We start from the raw sequence: 27,999 nt of genomic DNA, 5'->3' as shown, positions 1-27,999 counted from the left end.
TCTAGCGAGATTCTATTGCCACACCAACTTTTTCTACTTACACCCCAATTCATATCTAAATCACCCAAGAATTAACACACATCCTGGGGTGCCGTTAGTAGAAAAGTTGGTGTGGTAATAGAAGCTCTCTTTATTTATATCTTGATTGCACTTTTTTCACAGTAATTTTTGTGCCACTAATCTCTAGAGGATATCAGGCAACCTCTTCAGATTTTTGCATTCAAAATTATGAAAACTTTGTCTCTAGTTCTAATCTATCCTAACTTGATCTATGAAAGATGATCTATTTAGGGAATTAAAGAAAGTTGATCTATATATTTATGATCAAATTGTACATGTATCACATGGGTTAGATGGATTCATAACTTCTCTTTTCTTTTCTTTGCAATTTGATTCCCTACATCTCTAGAGTTGAATATGGTGAGTTAAGGCTGAGCTTAGAACATTGTCCATCAAATATTTCTATTTTCATTTCAACTTCTGAACGAACTCTACTAGTGACCCTTGTAGATAGGTTTGATACTCTTCAATGACTAATTGCTCAGTTTGGTTCTTACTTGAACTACTACTTAGTCTCTCTGTTTCGTACTTGTTCAAAGATGTTGTTGATTTGATATTCATGTAGTGGCTGTTTCCTCTGTGATGCTTTGATTCAATAGTACACGAAGGGCTTCGACTCAACGATATATCTTCCCGGCAACTATTCTTCATTTTGTGTTCTATAGAAGTATGTGTTGGTTCTCCATTTTGATATGCCATGTCACTGGGCATGTCTCCTTCTAATATCCTCAAGACCTATACATTTAGTGAAATTGAAATCAGAATTGCAAAACAAGAAGGAAAGAAAAAAAAGACAAGTGTAATGTTGCAAATAAAGAACCTTGGACATCCGTGGCCGTCTTTCTTGGTTAGGTGAGATGCATAAACTAGCAGCATACATCATCGACTCGACTTCCTTGTCTATGTAATTACCTTCCAATTGAGAGTCTATAATCTCAATCAACATCTTCTTCTCAAGCAATTTAAGACCCTGTCGAAAGCATATTTGGATTAGTTAAAGCTTAAGTAGTCATACATTACTCGCATGCTTGTAAAATAGGCAGAGGGGGAGACCCAAAAAGGACATAGATTGAGGTAGTGAGAACATATATGTACACACTTGAATTAATAGAAGACATGGTCTTTAGGGTTACATTCTCATGAATTCAAGGTGTTTACACTGATACATTAATAGGGTTACATCTCACTTCCTCTATGGAAAACTTAAAATCCCTCATAGAAACCTTAAATGAGAAATTGCCCATAGGCCCAATTTAAACATACCAAATGAATTCAAGGCCCAAACTTAACAATGATGGTGATCATGGTGGCGACGATGACATTGCTAGCATGCTCATGTAAATGTTAGGAGAGAAAAATGTGGTCTTTAGATTTCGATATTTATCAAGGGAGAAGGTTTGTCACTAAGAAATAATATTAGAAGCTAGTTCTTGTAGATCTGAGGTGTAGTTATTGTCGATCACAATGTATGATTTAAAAGAAAAATTATAGATACTTGCCCATGATGGTAGATATTGTTGTTCCGCACTTCGAGACAGATCGGCTGCCTTGAGGCCACTTAAAAGTTCCAACAACACAACTCCAAATGCATATACATCGGCTTTCTCTGTGATCATCCCTGTTTGTGTGTACTCTGGTGCTAGATACCTACGAAAACATCTCATAGTTAAGTAACTAATCCTAAAAAAATTGGGACTAAATACAAAAAACAGCTCAAAGTATTTGTGACTACAAAGTGATTTTGATTTATTATAACTCATTTGACCTTCTAAATCTCATTGTGGTTCTCTAGTCCTATTCAAAAACTGTCAAGAACATAACATAGAATTCCATCTATAATTTTAGTTCAAGAACGATAAAAGCAAACCGAGAAGGAAATGTATATGAGGTACTATAACTTCCATGCTCTAAGTGACACAAAAGGTTAGACAAACTGAAAATTTATGATCATTGCAGCCATTTGATTGAACTTTGAAAAGATGTTAAAATACAAAAGATCAAGAAAGTGATTAATCCTCCAAAATGAGAAGTAGCATTGGGTTAAGATTAAAAAGCGAATTTTTGTTAGAAACATTCATGTTGACTAGTTTATATGTTATCTCAAGCAAAAGGAGTACAAGATGAAGAACTAGGCATCAAAGTCTGCTGTGGTTTAAAAAAAGGAAAATGGGTTGCTGATTTCCAACAGATACTAAGCCCATATCTCGAGAGGGTTTTCACCATTTTTTTCATCACAACTATTGGAAGAACATGACACTAATCTCCTCAACCTTTTCTGAACACTCACTAAAATGGTCAAGAAAATGAAAATTTTAAAGAAATTTATATGAGGTTGTAGTGTTTTAGAACTTAAATGAATTCAAGACAATTACAACATTCATAACTTGAATAAAAAATACGAGTATGTATTCCTTGTGATAAAAGAAAAGTTGCTTTTTACCCAAATGTACCAACGATGCGTGTCTCCTCAGCAGATTGACCATCTGCTTGCCACCTAGCAAGACCAAAATCTCCCACCTACAAACATGGAAGATAAAGAGTTGATGACTAATGACTTTTGATCACATAGTCACAGTTATGAGACTTGTAAATCATATTTGAGAAGTAAATATATGAATAGATCGAGTGGGGGAAAAAAACTGACCATGGGTTCAAAGTCATGTGTGAGGAGAATGTTGTTGGGTCTGAAGTCTCTGTGAACAATGCAACCCACACGACAGTCTTCATGAAGATATCTCAAACCTCTCGCAGCTCCAATAGCAACCTTCATTCTATTCTGCCAACTCATAATCTCATTTGTCTTAGTTCCTGTGGAAAACATTGGTATCCCAATCAATCCTTGAAGTCATTTGCTTATAACTTTACAAATAGTGCAAAAAAGCCACGACCTGCATAGACAAGGACTTAATTTTAGTGCTTTTGGTGTATTGGTTAGGTTCATATCGAATGGTGTCAAAACAAGCACCATGCCTCAGGTGCGGTACGTTGCACTGTGGGAGTGCAGGGGGACAGCCCACGACCCAAATTTTCCTTGTGTTTTGTTCAATTTTTGTCCTCTTAGCTATTTTGTTTTTTCACAGTTACGACTCCAAAAGGGCTTAAGTTTCAAAACCATTATCGATTAGGTGCTTTTGGTGTATTTGTTAGATTAATATCATCATAGATAAGTTATAAGAGCAATAGTGAAAACTATAATGACCATAACATTTAGCTTACTATATAAGTGCTTGTCCAAGGAACCATTGCAAGCGAACTCGTAAACAAGGAGCCACTCCATTTCAGTGCAATATCCCACCAACATAACCAAATTCCGATGTTGAGCACAGCTCAACACTTCAACCTCTGAGCAAAACTCTGATGCTCCTTGGGCACTTACCTGCTTATGTTGTTTCACTGCAACGACCTGACCATCAGGCATGACCCCTCTATATACCGGGCCATATCCACCCTCAGCCAAGAAATTTTCACTCGAGAACCCATCCGTCGCTCTTTCGATTTCTTTGTAACTAAACTTCCTTGGTGGCTTTCCGAATATAGGGGCATTGTACTTGCACACAGAACAAAGAGGTGGTGGTGTTGGAGGCTGTTTGATGGATAACGACATCGCCCTTCTTATACTTGATGTTCTATCGATTGGTGGCTGTGTGGGTCCGTTCCCATATTTGGAATCAACTCTACTAAGATGTTTTGGTTGAGTCGAATTCGTAGAAGTCTGCTGAAACCTTGGCGAATCTGTTGATCTTCTAGCTTGTATAGGTTGATATATATCTGTTCACCATAAACAGAATTTCATGAAAATGGTTCTTTCTTTCAATGAGAGAACTATCAAAGAAGTGAAAAAGTATCACTTACCACCACTCTTATTAGTCTTCAGCACACCACTATAACTTTTGGTTCTCTCCTTCATGGGGTTGGCAGAAGACTTACGTGGCGTTTCATTCATGTCGAATCTCGAGACCTTATTCAATGGTTGTGATTTACTATAAGAAGGTGAAGAAATGTATGTGGTTTCAGTTCTGACTTCTTGGTGAACAAACTTTGAGTACTGATGAGGGTCAGTATCTCTATCTGAGCTTGATAATGAGCGTGTAATATCGGTGTATGGGCTTCGACTATCCAAGCCAAGACTACTTGGAGTGGTAACACTATTGGCATCAAGATTGTAAGTTGGAAAAACACCCAACATGTCAGCTACTGTTGAATCATTTTGAAGCAAACTCACATTAATCTTTTTCATTGAATGAGTGCTAACTGATCTTAGAACTTTCGGAATGGCGTGATCAATTAACACTATGTTGCATTTCAATTGCTTTAAGCAGCTATCACTTTCCTTCTTCAAGCGCCTGTAATGTTAAAAAACTAAATTTTGGTAATTAAATCACACTAACCATTAATCATAGTAGTAGAGGATAACAATGGTACGTGATCCAAACCGTACACGTATCCAAGCTGATTAAGTGGTACTTTGTGTAAGTCAATACATCCGACCCTGCCAAGCAGCAGGACAGACCAAAATAGTGGTGTCTATCCTGCCTGGTAGGGCAGGACAGCGTTAGAAGAGACTAGGCCTTCCTAGTGGGGCAGGCCTGATCTGAGTATCTGCATAATTCTAATTTGCACATATCAAGTCTAGAGATCTCAGAGGGGATCTTCCCCAGAATTAGGGACTCGATCCCAGAGATCCCAATTCCATTTAGGATCTTTGCAATTTGGGGATTTATCGTGATCACATCCCGATAAAAGGGGAAACCTTGATTCGAGAGCTTGAGTTTTGGGTAATCAACCAAATGATTCCGAATTCATAATTTCTCATAAATCTAAGAAAAACAATCTATTGTTGTTAAGAAAGTTAATTGGTCTTTGGTTAATTGCATTCTATCTTCAAAATTTGTCTTCTCGAGTCTGTATTGGCTCGAGTGAGTCCCCGAGGAGAATAGAAACCCAGGGACTGACTTAAAAATGGAGATTCCATTCATCTGGTTGCTAAGGTTGCATTTGACACCATTTTTTTAATTTTAGCTTCCTGTCCATCAAAAGTGCTTTTGGGAGTCAATTTTGATTTGTAGTCAGCTTTCGGATTCCCATAAAAGTCAGAAGATGCCTGGACCCATTTTTTGGCTTCTAGATTTTTTCTGGAATCCAGACGTAAAAACATAAATATGTGACCCAAATGTCCAATTGAGAATCAAAATTTCTCTTGGTACTCGACTTTTGGACTCTCACAAAAGCCAAAAGGCAAAAGGCAAATTAACTGGACCCATTTTTGGCTTCTGATTTTTCTGGAATCCAGACCCAAAAAAAAAAAAAGACACTAAAATTGATTTTATTTGTTTCCCACCACTATGATTAGAAAAAAATGATTTATCTGTTAAAATACCTATCAAGAATGACCCAAGTTGCTCCAAATTCTTCAGCTTTCGTTGCAACCGATCCCATTTCCACATCAACAACAACTTGTACTTGGGTTTGCACCTGGTGTGGCATCAATTATTAACAATCTCGACAAATTAAACTAGTACTTAAAGAAGAAAAAAACACATATAAATACATACCTGCCTAAGATTATTTGCCAAACATAGCTGCCTCATCATCTGCACACACACCTCATTTATTCGAGAACACCCGTCGTGATCAACTCCATTACTAAGGCCATTTTGATCTGTCAAACGCTCCCCATTGTGCCCAACTCCCCATTTCTTTAACAGGCCTAGAAAAATAAACCAAGCACAAAATGATCAATTAAAAAACAAATTCAACCATACTTAATAACATTATACAAATAATGATATAAATTACTACATGTAAGAAACTGTTGAATTCGACACTGATGGGTTCGATTTGTGGAAGTTGGAGGACGACGATGAGAAGGAAGAAGTGCAAGTAAGATTAAAGAATCCATAGTTTTGATCACATTTCGAACTGCCCATTCGAGAGCATAATCTGTTATCTCTTTACTTGCATCAACTGCAACTACTACTACTTCACTTCCCATTGCCATTGAAGCTCAAACTAAAGTTTTTTTTTGTTTTTTTTGTGAGAATTCTAATTCACATTGGGTTGTTTAAAGAATAGATTGTGACGTTGGAAAGCTTTCAAGAGATGGAACAACAGAAAAAACAGATTGGCCTTGAAGCTGACGAGGTCTAGAGTGGGTGCCATATGCACCACTGGGCAGTATAGGGTGAAGCACTTGACTCTTCTTCTGTCTTGTTGCATTTGGAGGGACCATCTCCATTGAAACTTTCATGCACATTCTTGTGTTCCATTATTATAACTATAAGTATTTGACGTTTTCTTTGTAGTTAATTAATTATTAGTGTTTGTGGGGGGCATAGAATTTTGATGCCCCACTGTAAATGATCATCCATCAAGGGTTGGGTAGGGTTGATTGAATCCTGTTTTGTAACTTTTTACATGAGCTTTAAGGTATTAAAGATTGGTCACGCACAATCCCAACTGTCGGGATTTATCTTCGAGATTTGTGCTATATTCTCGAGATTATTATTATTATTATTATTATTATTAATTCTGACCTTTGGAATTCACATGTACATAGTTAAAATTGTGAGTGAACAACTTTAGATAGAGTTGAACAAAGAATAGAATTTATGTTGCAAACTCAACATTGGGCATATTGGGTGTAAACCTTAGATGGTGATCTGATAGTGACGATAATCGTAAAATTCAAGGAAAAAAAATGGCTATTATAAAAAATTAATCATAGATATATTAAAAGATTCGTCGACCATTTTTTACTCTAACCTTTTGTTCCAAAATCTTCTTGAATCTTCTTAAATTTGTTTTTCAAATTTTTCTAAATTTATCCCAGTAAAATAATGTTCCATCACTATGATTGTGAGCAGAGTTCTAAAAATCGGTCCAACTGATAGTCTGATTAGATCCGACTTCTTTTATGTGATAACTAAAGTTCGTCCTCTCTCGAGTAAAGGGGGTGAAAGTGAAAATAAATAAAGTTGGTGGGGTATTATTAAAGAATTGAGATGAAAAGGGTAAGAGTTGAAAAATAATAAAGTAAGTTAAAGGGTTTAAAGAAGAAAAATATAAGAAAGTTATAGGGGGAAAAGAGGAAAAAAAATAAAGTGGATCCTACAACAACTGCAGTTAGATGGGATCTTAGTTCCTAACAAAATTGTAGCAGATGAGACATTTTCCCCCCCATACAACTGTAGTAAGTGAGTCCCGCATTGTGTTTTATTATATAGATATCAATTCTATTCAAATAGAATTTGATTGTTCAACTAGCAAACCCACTGGCCTTTGTCAACCTTCTTAAAATATGAAAAACATTTGAAATATTTTTTATATTTGAGAAAAATAAGAAAAAATGATATTCAATATATATATCACATACATTATAATATAAAAAAATTATATAAAATGAAGTCAGCCCAAACCAAACTGAACTTAGGTTCACCAAATTTGAAAAATTCCTCATCCAATCATGAATTTAGTATAAAAATTTGTTAGTCAAACCAAACAAAAAAAATCATGGCCACCCATTGAATGGGTCACACCAAAAATTATATCGATTGATTTTTGGATGATTGTCGCTCTTCAGAGGATTAGATAAACTTTCAAAGGATTGGCTCACTGGTAAAACGGATTTGTTCCATCTAATCGTGTGTTCGAAATTGGGTAATCTCTTCACTTATTGTCGTAAAATTTTCTCATAAAATAATAATAATATTTGTTCAAATAATTGATTGGTGCTCATCAATCCAAATGTGGGCCATGTTTTGTGTACATCGTGAAAGGCATATGAAGATATTGGTGTCCTTTTTAAAATTCGTATCCAGTGTATATAGGGGTGTCAATGGATAGCCGAAATCCGAATTCGAATTCGAATTCGAATTCGAAAAATCGGATATTATCCGAAATTTTCGGATATCGGATTCGGATTCGGATGTGATTTTAACATTCGAATGAATTTCGGATACGAATTCGGATATTACGATATCCGATTCGATAATATCCGCTCCGATTAAAAACACATCTGTTACGTATTCATGTTACACAACAAAAGTTATTTATATAGATATATGCTCTCGTGTATTCGAGTTTCACAACGAAATGTAACTCGAAATATTATCTTCTCTAATCTCTCTCATCCAACCAGCAATCGTTCCTAGCTACCGTGGGTTTCCACTGTGCAAGCTCCCACAGGCACCCTCTTCTCCGGCCGGCGAACATCGAGGTAGGTATTTCCTCACTCTCTCTCTCTCTTTCACTCTCTCACTCTCTCTCTCTCTCTCTCAAAGTATCTCTAAAACCCACTTTTTTTTCAATCGTGCGAGTTCCATAACCGCCATCGTCTCCGCCATCGTCTCCGGTCGGCGAGCATCATGTAGTTTTCTTCATCTCTCTCTCTCTCTCTCAGTAAAACCCTATGTTTTATTCAAATTTTTCATAAATTTTTTTTCAAAAATCAAATTTTATTTGATTTTAAAACCATTTTTTTTTCAAAATCAAAGCCTATTTGATTTTAAGAATGAAAGACGTTGAAGAGTAAAACTTCTGATGTCGAAAAAATTAGGAAAATCGATTTTTTTTACATCGAATTAGGATTTTTATCGAATCGGATATTATCGGATATCCGATATATTTTTCGAATTCGAATTCGAATATTGGTTAAAGATATCCGATCGGATTCGAATTCGAATTCGGATATCAACATTTTTTTTCGGATTCGAATTCGGATATAGCACTATCCGATCGGATAGGTATCCGTTGACAGCCCTAAGTGTATATCTAGAAATGATGACGTGGCAAGTGAATTGGTTTTTAAATTTTATTAAATTATAAACTATTTCTTATTTGTTTTTAGTATATATTTTTGTATTTTATCGATGAAAACTGAGAAACACTGAAGGTGACGGACATAAGAATCTGATAGTTTAGCTTTGTTGGATTGGAATCATTGGACAAAGACACAAGGCATCAGTTCTTAGTCTCATCTGTCGTTTTCAAGTCTGGATCTAGTACTCCACGGAGTCCAATCTACATTTTGCACCACATGTCTAACTCGTTCAACTCACTCAGTCATGATTTTTAGACCCAGTCTTTGATTAGTTATGAGAGCTGTTATTGGCACCCCAACTTTTACTTATTACGTGCTAATTAAAAACCAAAAAAAAATTTAATGAATGATTGAGAATATGTAACAAAAAAAAATACCTTCATTGAATTTCTAATTAGATCCCATATTAAATTTAAAAATATTTAAAAAAATAATTTTATTTAAAAATGAAAAAAAATATTTATTTTTCTCTTTTCACAAAATATTAGATATAGTTGGATAACTCGATTGAGTTTCTAATTCAATTAGAGGTATTTTTTATTTGACTTGGTGAGTCGGTTCCATTGAGTTTTGAGGTTAGAATCAAACGAATCCCAATCGACTTGACCGAGTTTTAAAACTATGCGTTATAAATAAATAAATAATTTAAAAAGGAAGGCTTCCTTGAGGGCGTTTGGTTTAGATTATAAATCCTGATTATGGATGGTCAAAATCAGATTATAGAAATTATTTTCAAAATCCAAAATCTCATTTAGCTAACACTGTTTCTAAAAATTGATCTTGTCAAAAAAAAAGTTGCCCTATCACATTTCTTGAGATTGAAAATGTGAGTAAAAATACAAATCCCAAAGATTGAAGATAATGGATTTTTTAGAGAAAAAATTCAAAGAATTTTGGAAAGAGATGACATTTAAGTCATTTTCTATTAGTTTTTAAGTAAATTGTATGTTAAGAAACATGTTAAGATTAAGATTACCCAAAAAATTATGATGATTTTGTTTTTTTATTTTAAAAATTATTATTATTATTATTATTATTATAAGATATATTTTAAGATCGTCATAAGTGGATAGTTTGTGAGAATCAAGAGAAACAGTCTGAGAACTATTTCTGATTTTCTATGATTTTGGTACTTGATTATGAAAAAATTAGACCGATAATGTGAACCAAACGATGGATCAGATTCTAGAATCCGATTATGAGCCAGAATGAGATACTAGAATCCCAAAATACTATAACTTTTTGGGTAATCTTAATCTTAACATCTTCCTTGACATACTATTATTATTATTATTATTATTATTATTATTGTAAGATATATTTCAAGATCGTCATAAGTAGATAGTCTGCGAGAATCAAGAGAAATAGTCTGAGAACTGTTTTTGATTCTCTATGACTTTGGTACTTGATTATGAAAAAATTAGACCGATAATCTGAACCAGACGATGGATCAGATTCTAGAATCCGATTATGAACCAGATTCAGATACTAGAATCAACATTGCTTGATGAAGAGCTTGCCCCCACACACTAAGGCCAAATGAGGTAACTAGTATGAAGGGTTGTAGATGGGCCAGGTTGGTCCAAAACCTGTTAAGGTCTAGCCCATTTTGGGGCAAGTAAAACATGAGAGCTGGAGTCAGTTTGGGTCAGGTCGGGCCAGGATTGGATTTAGGGTGTAAGTCTTATTACGGCCACGTCCAACCCTGACCCACATTACGTGTTTACACAAACACACACACACACACACATCAGTGGGATAGCTTTCTAGACGATTTACTTTTTCCCCAGAAATTCAAATCCAATGTTTAGAAGTCATCGAAGAAAAAAAAAATCCTAAATCTAACAGCTAGTTTTGTCTTTGGTAATGTTGTTGCTAGGACCATTAAGCTATTATCATATAGATAGTATTTGGGCCAAGCCCAGCTCTCGTATCCACTTTATATGAAAAGAAGAGAGGGGGGAGAGATCTAAAAGATGTCAATTTGATTATTTAAAGAAATAATGATATTAATAAATCTACCAAGAACTGGGCCAAAGCCCATTTCAAGATAAGCCCAATGCAAGAAAAAACATGAAGGCTCTTTTGAATGACTATTTTAGTTGCCTCAGCCCATCCATTCCCTTGTGATAACTCAGAGTAGGAACAATCGCTTAATTCCAATATCTTCGCAAAAGCATCTCATAGTCAATCCAATCGAATCGTCTAATATTGTCTGAAATGATGTATGTAGCATCTAGAATCTGCAATAATATATGTATTCCATGATGTAAACCTCAACTTTTAGGACTTATGCATGTCGTACATCACTTGGTGAAGTAATCTGTTGCAATCGAGACGAACACTTGGCTCCAAAGAAGTTTAATTATTTAGATTCCATAGTATTTTTAATACATAGATTCCATATACCATCGAATTGCAACCTAATCAAGAATTAAGTTTGAGGGATGGTTGATTATAATTTATGTCGTATTGGATTGGTTTTTTTGTCAAATTCCAACATCTTCTCCAAAGCCAAAATTATTATATCAATATTATTATGTTAGATTTTCCATTATTAGGCCTAAATAATAATATGGGTCCCAAAAAATACTTGGATTCTCTAATTCTAATGAAAATGTTAGAAAATTTGATTGTCATTGGTTCTCCAAGCTTGGATTGATTGTCATTGGGAGATGTAAGTAAAATTACCAACTTAACCCTTAGTCAAGTTGAAGAACATATATGTTTTGGTTCCATTTGTATATTTGGTGGAATCTAGCATATCTTAATCAATTCCTTTGCATAGGCTGTTCGTGTACTTGTTTGGTCGAGAGAGGCTTACCTATCTGATAGTTTAGGTGCTTTAGCATATTTTTCCATTTGTTGTGTTATTGTCTGGTTCAATAATATCACTTCTCCTAGTGAGTTTTACGGGCTCATTGGTTCAGAAGCTTTGCAAGCTCAAACATTCACTTTTCTAGTTAGAGACCAACGTCTTGGGCTAACATGGGATCTGATCAAAGACCTATCGATTTAGAAAAATATCCAATAAGATTGGTTTGATTGTGATTTTCAATAGTGTACTAATTTTCTAACACACGCCCCCATCACAGAACTGGAGATCATTTGTCTTAGGATACGCATAATCATAAATATTTTTTTTCATTGGATCCTTATTCGAACCAAAATTATTGATCCAATCCAGAGTAATTGAATAGGGTATATTAGGTTTCGGTTCTAATACAATCCATTGATAACCCTATCCCCAAATAACAAAAAGAATCAATGTTTCCTAGAAAAGGAAACCCATTGTCTAGGTTTTCAGGTTTCTCAAATACAGAGGCCCACAAGTTTATTAGTCATGGATGGTAATGCACGCTTTAGTGTCAAGTTCGTTGGACACTATAATTTACACTTGCACCAATCAATCCACCTTAAATTTTGCATATCTTTATTATAGAGACATGACCATTATTATTACTCCATTACCTACAACATCAGCAAAATAAACTAAGTACGTGTGCAAGAAGTGGGACCACAACTATTCAGTGGATCTGATGTACTGTATCAATTAAGTCAAAAATATCAACCTCCAGATATGATTACAACCGTCTCCTTCATTGACTTTGTAGTGAAGAAAACAAATTCACCATTAATTTTATATAACAAATGATAGTGTCAGACAAGGTGGACCATTGTCCTTAGACCTTAGGTAGGTGGTCCTCCGTAAGTTGTCTACGATGAATTTAATTAGTTTGAATGTGGGGATGACACTCTGCCTTGCTGACAACGACAACAATCATTTAAAAACTCTGCAAATTTTTACAACCGTAGATCCACTCACTAAATTTTTGCATTTCTCAGAAACCTGTAAGGTCTGCAACTAGTTCTGATCTGATGTTTAGGACAGTCAGATATAGTTGGGTCATTGGAACGGCACAGATCTCGATCCAGCCCGGTTTAACCTAACCCGACCCGATCTGAAAATACGCAAAAATTAAGGAATTCGTGGCTATAAAATTAGAAATCAACATGCTAAAGATACAACGTATGTACGCGGTGGCAAAGGCACAAAATCATACATCTTTTTCTTTGGGAAATACGAGGAAAAAAGATCTATCATTTTGTGCTCTTGCCATGTCATCTTTGTATTGACATCGTATTTTTTAGTGAGTCGATTTATTATTAGCCAATTAGAAATAAAAATGGCGTAAGTTTGATGGTAAATAGATATTTAAAGAATGTATTTTTAAGCATTCGAAGAAAAAGTGATATTCTATTAATTGTCAAACTATAAGGAAGAGAGATATAATCAATATAGTAAATGTTTATGCACCCCAAGTAGGATTAAGAGATCAAGAGCGTGATTTTCTGACTCAATTTTTTCTCACTTGCTCTGCACTCGGCTGATGCGATAAGGGATGGGAATTGTGAAGGATATTTCTTGAGCAAGCGACATATGGTAATCTTGAGGAGTTTTTAGTCGAAAAATTGAACTATGTGATAACCTAATCGATGTAAGAGTGAAGCTGATTTATCAAGCTTCAACGTAAATCCAATGAAGTATAGAATGTGGGGTATAATAGTTTTCATGGAAATCAAGGCGAATCCCTAAATGGGTGTAACCGCTCAGACAAGAATCTTGAAGAAAATTTGGAAAAATCTAAAAGAAGAAAATCCTATAAATATAAGGGTGTAACATGATAAAAAAGGTACACAATTCTCTCTTTGAAAATACTCTACATTACTTGGATTAGAAATCTTAACTTGGGCGTTGAAGTGGTTTTATTACAACCCTCCTGAAGCACAAAAAGAGGAGAATACTTTTATCAGTGAGGATCATGAGGTAGAGCAAATTTCTGCATCTACAGAAATCATAGATCATTTTGTTTGGGATACATAAGAAAAAAGATCTACGGTTCTGTACCCTTGTCAAGAAAGCCGAGTACAAATCGAGTGAAAAAAATCATTAGTCTGAAGAGAAAATATTAAGGTATAATTTCGAATAGAATAATATTAATTTATTTAAAAATTAATGTACGAGAGAGGATATTTATAGAAGATGCATTACTAGTATATTTATGTAGAAATGAAAAATAAAATATATGATACAGATTAATGGACTTGAATTTGAAGAAAGAAATAAAATGAAAAATGTGGTTCTTGGAATAGTCAACAAGTGGTATAATGGATCAACCACTTTCAAGAGTGGATGTCTACTACCAATCGAGACTATACAATTACTCAAGGAGACGTTTGATCCCACAACAAAGACTAATAATTGTTTTAAATGTTCACATTGAAAATTAGGAGTAAATGGATGAGATAAAGGATACCAATGAACAAGGTAGTTAAATGTGGAAGAAAAAAAACATGAAATCTTCCATAAATGAATTAATTGAGGAAGGAATATGAAACTTAGTGCTAGAAGGGTACTGTGACATGACATAATATATCCAAAAATAAAGAGAATAACACATGAAACTAAATATAATATATAATGATGTACATGATAAGTTGTTGACTTACATATATGATGAGAAAGATGTTTGAGCTCATAAATGATAGAAATACAAATAAAATATTTATAATGGGGTAAAAGAGAAAAAATAGGGGTATTATTATAATATAAAAAATAAAAAAAACAAAAAAAAGGAAAGAATAAGACAGGGGAGAGAAAAGGAAAGACGATAAAGTTAAAAGGATGAAGAGAGAATGCAATAAAGTAGGAGTTACATAAAGTGATAGATGAGACATTTATCTTTTATTACTGTTGTAAATGATGAATCCTACAGTTGTATTTTATTATATATATATAAATTAAGATAAAGATGAGAGAATACTGATAGCAAGTAAAGATATTAAAGTAATTTTGAAAACTTACTAAACGAAGAGTAAGCAAGAGGATCAAGACTAGGAGTAGCTAGCTACATCAAGATCAGATATCATTCATACTCCCATAAAATTAGTGCATAAAAAATGAAAGATTTAATAAATATAAAGATAAACTAAGTTACTCAATAATATTTCAAGACAAATAGAAAAAAAGTAATGTACTTCATACACATAAGAATAAAATGAAATAGAGAATTCCACAGTAGCTATCAAAACATTGGTTCTACAAAATTATGAATAAAAATATTGAACAAAGATAAAGATGTTAGAGAATTAATTTTCACTCATATCAGGAAGGTCACTCATTGAAGTAATCTTTTTATCTAAAAGACGAAGAAGTTCCAAAATATAGTAGTGTCTCTCATATTTTTATTGACCTAAACAAATATATAACAAAGTACTTAAAGAGTTGATTTGGTAGGTATTAGAAAAGAAATGTGCATTGAATGAACATATTGATATGATTAAAGAAATGCACAAGGTGAGGAAACAAATAATTTTCCAATTGTATTTGATTTATATTTATGACCAACTTTGAATTTATATATATTTGTTCTAATTCTAAGTAACTACTTACATTCCGAAGTTTACTTTTAAGGTCGGTTTGGTTCATAAAATTGTACTCTTGAGAGTTGGACTTACAAAGTAAATTTTTTTTTTAAAGATTAAAAGGGGGTTAGGCAGACCTCCAACTAGAAAAAAGAAAAATAGTTACAATCTATCATAAATATGCCCAATGGTATCTTTGCACGATATGTTCGATAACTTATTATGGAGATCCATAGGATCCAAAGCTACGTTACGTGGGGAGGTAAGATAAGAAGCTAAGAAGTCAGCAGCTTGGTTACTTTCCCTGTAGTAGAAAGAAAATTCAATGCTATGGAAGTTGGTTGCTCTAGTCTTGATGGTTTTAACTATTCTTTCCCTCTAAGGCACTCCATTAGCCCCATTTATGCGGTCGATGGCAACTGTAAAGTCAACTCTAATCTTCAAGGCTCTTATGCAAAACAACTTTATCGTCGTGGATTCAAGTCCAGCTTACCCATAAAAAAGAAAAATAAAACTCCAGTGTTTGGTTACCTATGACAATTCACCCTGGAGTTGCAGAGAACTCCAACATTGTCTTAGACGGCATTTGGATTAGATGGTGTAGATCTTCTAATGGACTTAGTGGCCCATCAAGATTGAGTGGTGCAGATTCATATGATTTCTCTTTATTATTTGGGGAACAAAAGATGATAATCATCAACTTTTGTTCTTATATAAGGTTTGAATGTGAGTTATTAACTTTCACTTGATATGAAATTATAACTCCCACCTCACAAATAGCTAGTCGCAAGTACCCCTTAAAAACTGGAAGTTAAAGAGTACTACAAATTTCTGAAGTTGGGCAGTCTACAAGTTGCAAGCTTTAACTCCTTTTGCTTCCAACTAAGCTCTTTTTGTATATAGTAGTTATAAATGGCATAATGTTAATTGATGAGACAAGAGAGATTACACATAAAAACTGAAACTCTGAAGGGGCATTTTGGAGCTCAAGGGCATCAAATAAGTCAAACTAAGATAAAGAATATGAAATGTAAATTTAATAATAACACAAAGAATGCTCAATAAAAGTTTTGATGGTATGAAAATATTTTGAAGATATCGATTAAGTTATCGTGGCTATATCATTCATAAGGGGAAGATTTAAGTGGAGTTGTACTTATAAAATCTTGTGTTTTTGTTGACACAACCCAATGAAATATTTTAGAAAATCATATATTGACCATCGGCAAATGTTTACGGGGATGTGCAAATCTTATGTTGTACTTACAAAATCTTGTCATTTTTGTGGCTAGAGTTGGGTCACTATCTCAAAGCATTTATTCTATAGATCTGAATTCAGGTCGAATTAATTTTGAAATTATTTAACTTCGGGTGTAGGACTCTTTTATTAATAAAGGGTGGGATCTTTTATCCCCAGTTTATCGATTAAAAAAATAAATAACAACTATTTTCACAAAAGAATAATGATTTTCGGACTTCCCCCTCTGATATACTCTCCCGACGTGGCATGTGACAGAACCATAGATTATTTTCCTTGAGATACACAACTGCAAATGTTTATAGGGATGTGCATCCCGAGGAAAGAAAATATACGGTTCTGTAAAATGCCACAAAGGGAGAGTAGAGGGGGGAGTCAGAAAATCACGACTCTTAACAAAATAACCAAAATACCTCTGACGCCATCTCATTTTCATCCAAAATTCCTTGAAACACATCAAAACATTTACTTTTAGGCAAAATAATGCTAGAAATTAGTTTGAGGTGTCAACACCTTCAGGAAGCCCTCTCAGCCAAACACCATGAGCCCTCCCCGAGCCATCCACATGACATTGTTCCCAAGCCATGTGCCTTCCAGAGTACTATTAGCACTTTGAAACCATGTGTGAGGCTCATAGGCCCAGTCCATCAAATTTAATCCCACCTCGCTTCAATTTGGAACCCTAATTCCAGCCAACTTTCACATCTAGGGTCTAGAAAAAAAATCTTAAATTAATTCGACGGATCAGATCTAACGTAATAGATATGTTTTCCAACTCAACTAAATTAAATTCTCATCAACGGTCCAAAACAATTCTCAAATCAAAATCAAACTTTCTTCCATCTCTTGTGATCACCTTTCGTAAATGTCAAATATTTCACAAATCCTCATATGAAAAGGACCTTTTTGTAATGTGTAGGAGAGCTTTATGTCCAATTCTTAGTGCTCTATTGTTGTCTCCTATTCGATTTGATATTTTACTACCAACAATGATGTAGACCAAAATCTCTTCATTTAAAAAATAAAAAAAAATTATATTTTTGAAATGCAAATGTTTTCAAAATTTAAAAAATAAAATTAAAATAAATCCATGGATTTATTTTGTGAAAAAAAAGAAAAAGAAAAAAGAAGACTTTAAATTGATTTTTCTAAGAAAATTGTTACACCTCTTTTACATAGTCTTCCAATTATTATTTTTATTTCCTATTCGATTTGATTATTTTTTTAAAGCTATACATCAACAAAGAATGTGAATAGAATCCTATTTTTTCGGAAAAGATATATATTTTGAAATGCAAATTTGTTCACAATTTTTTTTAAAAAAAACCCCATTAAATTCATAGCAAATTCATATTCAGAAAACCTGGAAAACTAGAAAAATATCACACCAATTTTTAGATGGCATTTTGATTTTTCTTAGAAAATGGTTACATTTTCAACTTCCATCTCTTATGCTGCCCAACCTAGTTGTGAAATTTTGGCCTCTGAGCCTGAACTCTGACTTGGCCCAACTGAACCCCGAGTCTCATTGGTCCAAGCCTAGGTCCTAGATTTTGAAGCTCGGTCTGGTTGAGGTCGATATATAGCCCATCCGATAACAACTAATATCACATGATCACAAGTTGGCACGTATAAAACTCTCCTAAGCTTGAATTGATATCAATTAGATCAAGTTCATTTGAGACCCAAAGCATTTAACAGTTTCGATGTTTCACATGTCAAGGTTGGTAATTAAAAAAATTATTTATTTTTAATTTAGTTCTTTATTCTCTCCATATCTATCCTCCTTTAATTAGTTTTTTTTTTTTCAAAAAAATATATATATATATGACAAAAATGTTTGATGGACCCAAATTGAAACATTAAGTTGATCTTTATCTAGGATACAGCCTTATGAATCATTAGGACCACATCCACTATAGATGAACTATCGTACTTGTAATAAATACAAAAACATGGACAATTATTTGGAATTTGGACTCACCTCAATAAATTAGAATATACACAATAATTAAGTCACGTTACCACGTTTTTTGTGGCACATATAATGGATATATTAAGCAAAACACATCTAAAAGAAACATATCAGCCAAACTGAAATCTAGTCATCAATGAGGAGTCTGTTTATATCTAATTTTACTAGCCAAGCTACATTGGATGAAAAATGGTATAATTAGATTGGAACAACTCTAGCCCCAAGGGGTTGGCTTACAAGCAAGTTGAGCCGTGATAAGCTCCTCAGTAAGGGTAGGTCAAGTGTTCAACTCCCCACGAAGCAATGAATTCCTTGTGGCCACCCTTCAGGGTCTGGTTGACCTTCGACTCAATCAATTGCACTTAGAACTTTCTGAGGGGATTAGTTGCACTCAAAGGGTATCAAAGCAAACAAAAACAAAAAAAGATACTCAATTTCAAGCATTTTGTATACGACAACTTAAAATGATCAATAAGAATGTTTAAAGGAGAAAAAAAGAAAGTTCATTTAATTATTTTAAACTATGCCTTGCAATATACATATTTTGTAGATTCCAATATAAATCTATTTAAAAAAAAAAAAAAAAATTCAAGTTTTACTAGAAATCCTCCATACAGGATTAGACATGAACCTTTCAACAGCTTAGAAGTTGGGGTCACAAAACCATAATTTGATCAGATTTAAGTCTGGATAAGAAATATTTACCAGACAAAATGGAAAATTGGTAGCTATGTCTTTTGGGATCAAAATTGAAAGAGTGGCTTAAAAACTGAGTCCATGATTACACCTTATGAAGTCCAAATGTCCAATCTAAATTTCTTACCTTATAAAAGGGGATTATAAACTGAAAACTTGTTCCAAATTTTTAATCTTAAGGAATATTACAATTTGAAATTACTTAATTGTTCAACTTGAACTCAACATGACATCATTTTTTTGAAAAAAAAAATCCATCTCTACATATTTTCTTGTAAGGTGGAGAACATTTTCTCAAAAAAATCAATATTTTAGTAAAAATAGTACAAACAAATAGTTTTAAAAAATATTTAATGTCCATTTCGACTGCATTGCACACAAGGAAATGACAAAAGGAGATTTTTTGTTTTTTTTCGAAGTTTCATGGGTGGGGATGAGATCCTTTTAAATTAGAAAATCATTGTTCGAAGGATCCACCCTACTCACTCTAGACTCAGGACCCAATACGGTGTCCTGTTCCTATAAAATAGGATAGGTGTCTATGTGACATGTTTTAGTTGATATTTAAAATACCTGAGGTCCCTAATCAAACTGTTCACGGAACCTAAGGTTTTTGAATTTCAACAAAAATTTGCTAAGTAGACACCTAACATTTTTATAGGATCAAGACATCGTTTTGGATTATTGCAACTCCCCATTTTATTGCATTTCTTTTTTAATTATTCAATTTTTACATCTTTTCTCATCTCTCCCTCCATTTTTTCAATAATATCCCTTCAATTTTATTATTTTTCCTCTTTTACTTTCTTTTCAATAACCCCCTTCTAACTTTTGCTATATTTTCTTTTTACCTCTTTAATCTACTTTATTGTTTAATCTTAAAAGAAGATGGACATGCCTACCAACAATAAGTAAATAATAATATACTAAAATAAATTAAATTAGAGAGTTATTGGAGTGACTTCAACGAAGGACACCTTGACGGGTGGTGTGCATGTTTGTAGATCCATTTTACTCTTATCTTGAAGAAAACACATCTATGGACATCCGTACACCATCACGTCAAGATGCCCTCCTATGCATTTCCCACTGAGGTCACTCCAATATTTATCACTAAACATTATCATAATAATGATTAGAGTCGTGCCTGGAGTAACATTGAAATTGACATCGTTTGAGACATTGGTGTGCACAAAATCACAGAAGCTTCTCACTCGTATCTCCATTAAAACCATCTATGGGTCTATAAACACATCCACAACAACAATGTCTGCATCGAAGTCAATTTCCATGTAACTTGACTATTTTCCAAAGAACTATTATTATTATTATTATTGTGTACCAAACTTAATGTACCCTATACAATAGTATAATACACTCAGAAATTTTATACCCAATTGTAATACAAGTGGGTCAAAACCGTACAATATCCCATGTGGGGGAGGGGGAGCACATGTGGGAGGGAGAGGCAATTATTCGTAGTTATCCATTAATGCCACACTTTTTCATAACTTGAAAAGTTCTTACCTCAGGTTAAAATCTGTCAGAAGAAAGAAAGTGATGTAAGATTCTTAAAATGCAACCCGACACTCTTCATCAAAATTACCTACACACCACTGCACTCACTCCTCAAAGTCGCAAGAAGTTAAACCAGTAAGGTAGAACAACTTAAAGAGTCTCAACTGCTCTCACCATTGGTTTAAAATCTGCCCAAAAGAAGATGAAGTAAGATTCTTCAAATCCATCCCCCTCTCCCCAACCATAATCACCACAACCAATTCTCACATAAGGTTAATATCATTGAGAGAGAGAGAGAGAGAGATCACCATCATTGTGAAGTATAAAAGTGAAAGACAACATTGAGGGGGAAATGGGTCTTGTTTATTATTCTAAGAGCTTTCAAGTTCCATTAGTACCAGTATACACAAAAACCAAAAAAAAAAAAAAAAAAAAAACTAAAACTAAAACAATCTGGTCATTTCTATAGTAGCCCACTTGTTCTGTCATAACTGATTGAACCCTATCTCTCTACCTTCTACACTTCCCCTCTCAAATGACCTGTTGTTAGACCAAAGACTTTGGATTTATAATTTGTTGAGTGTGTGCAACTCATCAGCTCTGTTATGTTACAGATCATCAGACTACACATCTATGACAACAGCATTTTCTCTTCTTCATTTTACGAGAGAAAAAAGGGACCACTTCCCATGCTGCCGCCACCGCTACTACGACGCCTATGGATCAACTTTCACCCATTCATAACGTCCGGGAAGGGGTGACTCACTTACAAGATCAAAGTTATACCTACAGAAACACCACACAAATATAACATATATTAAATAACTTGGAGGAATCTGGTCCATGAAAAATTAAAGAAACACAAAATGCATTTGGTATACTTCTCTGCAAATATTTTCTGTTGTTGTTGCTCTGCATCAGCGAAAAACTCTTCAACCTCATTTGGCATTGGGATGTTTCTCCGCATTGTGTTCTGTATTCTTCGATTGGTGGGTCTGGTAGTAGAACCAGGGGTACCAATGGTCTCTGAGTCCCTTATCAGACTACATGGTGTAGTTTCCCGAGTGCTCCTGTGTAACAAACATTGTAATCGTAATTAAAAAATGTTTCCATAACACTATTAATGTTAGAACCCAATCCAATCGCGAATAAAATTAGTATTTGTAAAGTGCTTGTGTAAGCATTGGTGTATCAGGGTCAAGAAGAATGGGTTTCTTTCCCCAAAATTAATATTTCCAAAAAACAAAGATGATCTTGTTTTTATTCTCCCTCGTCAATGACAATGAAATTTGCTGAGCATCCCACATACAAATTGCAATTAGTACAAGATGGCCTCACAGCCCAAATAATCATACCTCATCATAAACACAGGCCGAAAATACTTTCTGCGATGACATGTTCAAGCAGGGCTTAGACCCATAGCTCAGTTGGTTTGACACATCGCAAAGCAACTTTGAGGTCTTGGGTTCAAGTCCAGCTTACCCATAAAAAGAAAACATGTTCAAGCAAGTATCACAATTCCAGGAAATGGATTTTGCAAGTTAGCTAATAAAACCATTAAACAAATCACAGATTTTGCATGCATTGTTGTCTACGAGCAAAAGTCCAATGGCTGATTAGGGAACTATAACAAATTTTTAAATTTTAATTTTAGTCTAAAAGCCTAAATGGAGAAACAAAATCAATGATGAAACTAACAATAAGCTTGCACAAAACCCATGTCTTAGGTTTACTACTAAAATTCATGGAATGAAACCTCATCATCAACACCTAATAGAAAATAGGGAATTAAATCAGGTTTCCAAAGATAGAAAAAACAACCTGCAAACAAAAATAACCCCAAAAATAAAGAGATCATTCCAGGTTATATCAATGCTTCAGGACCCAGTAACAAGGTCATACCTTCCCATTAAAAAAAATTTAAACATATTCAGACATCAGAAACCTCAAAGAAGGGATTTCTTTTTTAATAATTAAGAAAAGATTACAGCATCCCATGTTAAGGAAAACAAAACTCTGAAGCTTTTAGGAATACATGCTACTTAAAATAAAAATAAAGGTCTGTTTGGAATGGCTGATAAAATTATTTTTGGTAAGATATATTTCCAAGTAGACCATAAAACATGCATAAATTGTTGAATAAATGAATAAAAACAGCTTTCCATGAATATACTTGGAAGAAAGCTCATTGTACAGGACACCCCCTCCCCCACCCCCAAAAAAATTAAAATTAAAAATTAAAAAAATAAATAAATGAAAGAAGAAGAAGAAGAAGAAGAAGGGTATCCACTAAAGAAACATGGAAAAAGGAAAGAAACCATCTCCAAACATGTTAAGAACCATAACTGGAGAAGTTTCCTCCACAGCCAAGCAGTTATTTTAAACAAGAAAAAAAAATACAAAACCTTCTCAAATAAAGAACAAAAGGAGGATTTTTTTTTTTTTTTACTTTCAGCCATAGAGACCAAAAGTAAAGTGGGTTTCTTTGAGTACCAAAATCTGGGTCGTAAAACAAGGTGAAGATTCAACAAAAGACAACCCCTTTCAAAGGTGAAAAATCCCTTCAGTACCAAATATATGCAAGGAAAAAAAAAAAATTATATTGGAACAATAAACACATAAAATCAAAAACCCGAATTCAAATAAATAAATAACAAGCTAAAATTCGTTGTTAATGAACAAAAGGGAAATTTCCCCAAAATAAATGGCTTTAATAGTTAAAAAAAAAAATACTTTTCTGAAACCCTAAAACCAAAAACCCCCCAAAAGAAGTTGGTTTTGTGGAAATCACACAAAAGAAGCAGAACCCACCTCTCTCTTCCTTCAATCTCAAAAAAATTCTCCCCAAATGAACCCTCAACACCCAAATCATTCAAGTTCTCCTGTGTGCCATCTTCGTTAGTTATCTCCGTCTCCTTGTTCAACAATCCGTCCTCGTTCTTCAAACAAGTAATCGAAACCGAACCAACAGAACCCGAATTCACCGAACCAACATCCAACCTAGAACTCGTTCTAGGGTTGGGGTTTTCCTTGCAACCCTCTTTGGGTTGTTGTCTCTTGGATTCGTTGGTGGTCACAAGAAGCGGAGGCTTCTCAAGCCGTCGGCTTCGTAACTGGAGATAAGAGGATCCAGAGTTTGTTACTGTTGTTGTTGGGATCGCTCTAGATGAGGTTGTTGTATTCTGGAGTCTCTGTAAAGCTAGGGTTTTGGCTCTGGTTCGAACCCCTAAGGACGACTGAGCGAGCTCCATGACTGTAACCTCACCTGCGATCTTAGCTTTCCTCATGTACTTTCCCATCTCTGTTTCTGCAACTAAGCTTTCATGGAGGTTGAAAAAGAGAGGAATAGAGAAGGAAAAAGGAGAGAATCGAAGGTAAATCAGACAGAAATATACAAGTGGACGAGAGAGAAAGAGAAAGAGAGAGAGAGAGAGGAGGGTTTGTTGTTTGTTAGAGAGAGAGAGAGATTATTTGTATCTGGAGGAGAGAAGGTAGGGTTGGGTTTAGAGAAGCTGTACTTCGAACATCTCATGATATTTGTAATGAGATTTTGGATCATCTACCAAATACCAATAATCCACTAAAATGAAATTTTTTTTTTGAGATTCTAGAAGGGAGTTTCTATTGGCACCCCAACTTTTACTTTTCACACTAAATTTTTTTTTAAAACAACAAGGTAAATCCCCAAAACATGCTTTTAGAATTCATCACTTTTATAATCTCTGAATTTGTGAATTCATCATTTTTATAATCTATGAATTTGTTAATAAAATATTTGTCATTTAACTTACTAGCAATCTCGCAAGTAATTTATCAATGAATTCGTTGATTAGAAGAGTGACGAATTCACTGAAAAACATGTTTTGAGAATTAAAATAAATTGGTTGATTGTTATATTATTAACATAAGGCCTTAATTCAACTTAATTCAAATTTGATCTAGCTTAGACTTAGGGATTGCTTGACAGTCATTTTCATAATTGGGTTGATAATTAAGGGGTATTTTAGGGACATCCTCTTTTTAAATTGGTCATATTTGGTTTATCCTCTTATAAGATACAAGATTAGTTTCCCTTGACTATAAGTCAAGGTTGTTTTTTCTTGATGATTTAAGAGTGAATTTTTTATTTTTTCCAAATTTTGATTTAGTCATTTAATTATTTAAAGAAACTTTTCTTTTTTTAAATCAAAATTTCACTGTTAAATCATCAAAAGAAAACAAAACATTGACTTATGATCCAAAGGGATACTCCCAATCTATCATTTTGCAAAGGGGTTAAGTTAATTTCACCAATTTAATAGGGGACATTTCTAAAATACCCATAATTAATTATTGATCTCCTAATCGATTATGATAATGGTTTAGATCATTTTAAAATAATAGGTAAAAATCAATTATTTAAAAATAATAAATTATTTTAGAAATTAGAGATGTACCGCAATTAATACTTCAGATTGTGTTAATTGATCGAATCAAATTAGACATCTGAGCAGATCCAATACAATAAATTAGGATATGAACCGAAGATTTGATACCTACTAAAGATGTAAAATAAGACATATTCCTCGATTAATACTTTAAGTAATGTCAATTGATCGAATCAAACTAGAAATTTGAGTGGATCTAATATGATAACTCAGGGTATGAGCGATAAATTTGATATCTACAAAGGATAAAAAAATAAGAGAAATTCCTCAATTAATACTTCGGGAGCGTCAATTGATAGAAACGAACTATAAATTTGACTAGATCCAATGTGATAACTTAAGGTATGAATCAAAGATTTGATATCTGCTAAAGATCTAATGTAAGATATGGTCTTCGATTAATACTTTAGGGAGCATTAATTGGTCGAATCAAATTAGAAATTCGAGCGGATACAATATCATAACTTAGGGTATGCATCGAAGATTTGATATTTACCAAGGATCTAAAATAAGAGAGACTCCTCTATTAATGCTTCGAGAACATCAATTGATCGAATCAAACTAGAAATTTGAGTAGACCCATTTTGATAAGTTTTGGTAAGATCAAGGTTTGATATCTACTGAGATTTAGAAGGATATCTTATTTGATTTTTCTAAATCATCATCTCAATCGTTGGTGCATGTGTGACGCATGTGAGTTTGTAGACATCCCAAAATTGTGCATGCCTTTCCAAGTATAGAGGTGCAACATTTTGGCAATTTAGAAGATTCGAAGAAGTTCCAGGACAAAAAAAAACCTTTGAGTCCAAAATCTAGAAACCCTATCCCATTCCTAAACACTTCCCAAAACCTACTCAACCATTCCCAAAGCTTTCTTGTAACCTAGAAACCATTCACGAAAACTCTTCCCAAAAAACCCTGAACTTCCTTGAACGCCTACAAAAATCCCTAAACAACTAGAAAACCTTTCCCAGACATCTCTAACCCTTTTCGAAGAATCAAAAATTATTTTTGAAAAATCCCCAACTTTTCTCAAAATCTCGAAAATTGTTCCCGAAAATCCTAACTACATTGAAACCCATTACCAGAAGCCCTCCCTTTCCAAACTTTTCTCATACCTCCCCATATACTTAAACCCTTCTTTTTTTCAAAAAAATTCAATGCTTTTTCCCAATTTCTTAGAAAATCCCAAGAAATATCCAAGCTGCCCAAACCTTCCCCGGAAGTCCCGATACCCAAAATAGACCCCCCAAAACCCAAATCCACTTATCCTAAGAAGTCAAATTAGCTAATTTGACATAGGTGTTGATCGGTAACTTTTCTAGATTGCAGAAATGTAAAATTGAATAAATAAAAAGATAAAACTTTGATAAGTAAGATTCCTTCCACAAGGACAATCGTGACTCAACTTTCTTTCGAATTAAAATCAAAACAGAAATTTTAAAATAGATTAGAAAATTACAGCTAAGTAATGAAATAAAATTGAAATGAGAGCAAGAATAGAGATGAAAAATAATGTAAAAAGAGTTTAGAGATATCAAATTAACCTTTGCAAGTCATCTTATTGCTGAATAATTCTCATTTTAACTCAATCCACATAACAATTCGTTGTTTGTGAAAGATAAATTGGTTAACACTTAAAGGTAATTGAAAATTGCAATTGTAAATCCTAAACTTAAAGAAGATTATCTAACTTAATCTCAAATTCATCACAAAACATGATTAAGCTTGAACTCATCTAAGTAATAATCATCAAAGTTAGAATTGAAAATACAAAGTGGATGATTTCACATTAAGAGGCTTCACAAGAACACAATTAAAATACAAATAATTGAATTGAAATAATAATATTAAGATAAACTCGCTCCGACGTCATTGACTTCTCTAAGGAGAGTCTAGCCGATTATCGCGAGGAGCAAGTTGCAGTAATAGTAAAAAAAAGTAAACATGATAGAGAAGAGGATGAGATAAGTCTATGTTGCAATTCGATTCTCTCTTTATGATCTTTTAATGGAGTTACAAAGATAAATTAAAGAATAAAGATGAAAGAAAAATACTCTTAACATCTTACTTCTACACGAACTCTTTCTCTCAAAGAAAAACTAAAAAATTTGGAAAAAGAAGAGGGACGAAGAGGGACTCAAGAAGGATCCCTTCCTTTAGGGACAATTCCTCAATTTATAATTTTTCTAATCAGGTAGTTGGGTCAGATTTTCGCTTGAATCGATTCGAGAAGGGCTTTTAGTTATAACAGTCGAAGTTTCTGAAATTTGCAGCTCTAATCTCAAGGTAAAATTTCTCGAGATTACCACAACGTGATGATGTGGCATTCTTTAGCTCTGAAATTTGGCTGGCTGCTCCCTCTTGACTTGTATATTGTAACAAAATTATTAAAAAAATATTTGTGTTCAAATTTGCTCTTAACCTTGCAAATAGTTAAAAAAAATTATTAATTTTAATATTTTGATAAATTAATGCAATTTATGGTTATTTGAAACAATTATCAATTCAGTGTTAATCATCTTTGTGTAATTACGATCTCTAAAAGTGGTTTTATAGGACTTTATCACACCCCAAACCTCGATTTTGCTAGTCCTGAGCAACATTTAAATTTAAACAACACATCTTTCGTGAGGTTCCTGACTGCATTTAACATATGCAGTAAACCATTAAACCCATAGTAGACGAATTTGACTCGTGAGGGTTTGCAGAGAATATACTTATAAAATTTCAAGATTTTACAGAAATATCAATATCAATATCAAAATCAAAGCATGTAAGGCAAACATAACGATGTTTCACAAATCAGTCAAAGGTCATT

General features: G+C 33.7%; 2 protein-coding genes across 2 annotated transcripts; both read right to left on the bottom strand.

The window, feature by feature from the left end:
- Positions 1-1,195: 1,195 nt before the first annotated feature.
- LOC147382720 (inactive protein kinase SELMODRAFT_444075-like) lies at positions 1,196-5,529 on the bottom strand. Its single transcript, XM_086429353.1, has 6 exons — positions 5,438-5,529; positions 3,913-4,403; positions 3,277-3,828; positions 2,705-2,868; positions 2,501-2,577; positions 1,196-1,707 (listed from the first exon to the last, which is right to left on the bottom strand). Exons 1-6 carry the CDS (start codon positions 5,494-5,496, stop codon positions 1,464-1,466), a joined length of 1,587 nt encoding a protein of 528 aa, XP_086285479.1. The 5' UTR covers positions 5,497-5,529; the 3' UTR covers positions 1,196-1,463.
- Positions 5,530-21,092: 15,563 nt separating this feature from the next.
- Positions 21,093-24,254, bottom strand: LOC147382719 (cyclin-dependent kinase inhibitor 3-like). The gene is made up of 3 exons (XM_086428410.1): positions 23,563-24,254; positions 21,633-21,821; positions 21,093-21,537 (listed from the first exon to the last, which is right to left on the bottom strand). The coding sequence occupies exons 1-3, from the start codon at positions 24,048-24,050 to the stop codon at positions 21,468-21,470; spliced, it is 747 nt and encodes a 248-aa protein (XP_086284536.1). The 5' UTR covers positions 24,051-24,254; the 3' UTR covers positions 21,093-21,467.
- Positions 24,255-27,999: the final 3,745 nt, after the last annotated feature.

Source organism: Akebia trifoliata, chromosome 16 (genome assembly GCF_017979445.1).
Source record: "Akebia trifoliata isolate Shusen 1 chromosome 16, ASM1797944v1, whole genome shotgun sequence".
Lineage (NCBI taxonomy): Eukaryota > Viridiplantae > Streptophyta > Magnoliopsida > Ranunculales > Lardizabalaceae > Akebia > Akebia trifoliata.
This window is presented reverse-complemented; position numbering and strand designations above follow the sequence as displayed.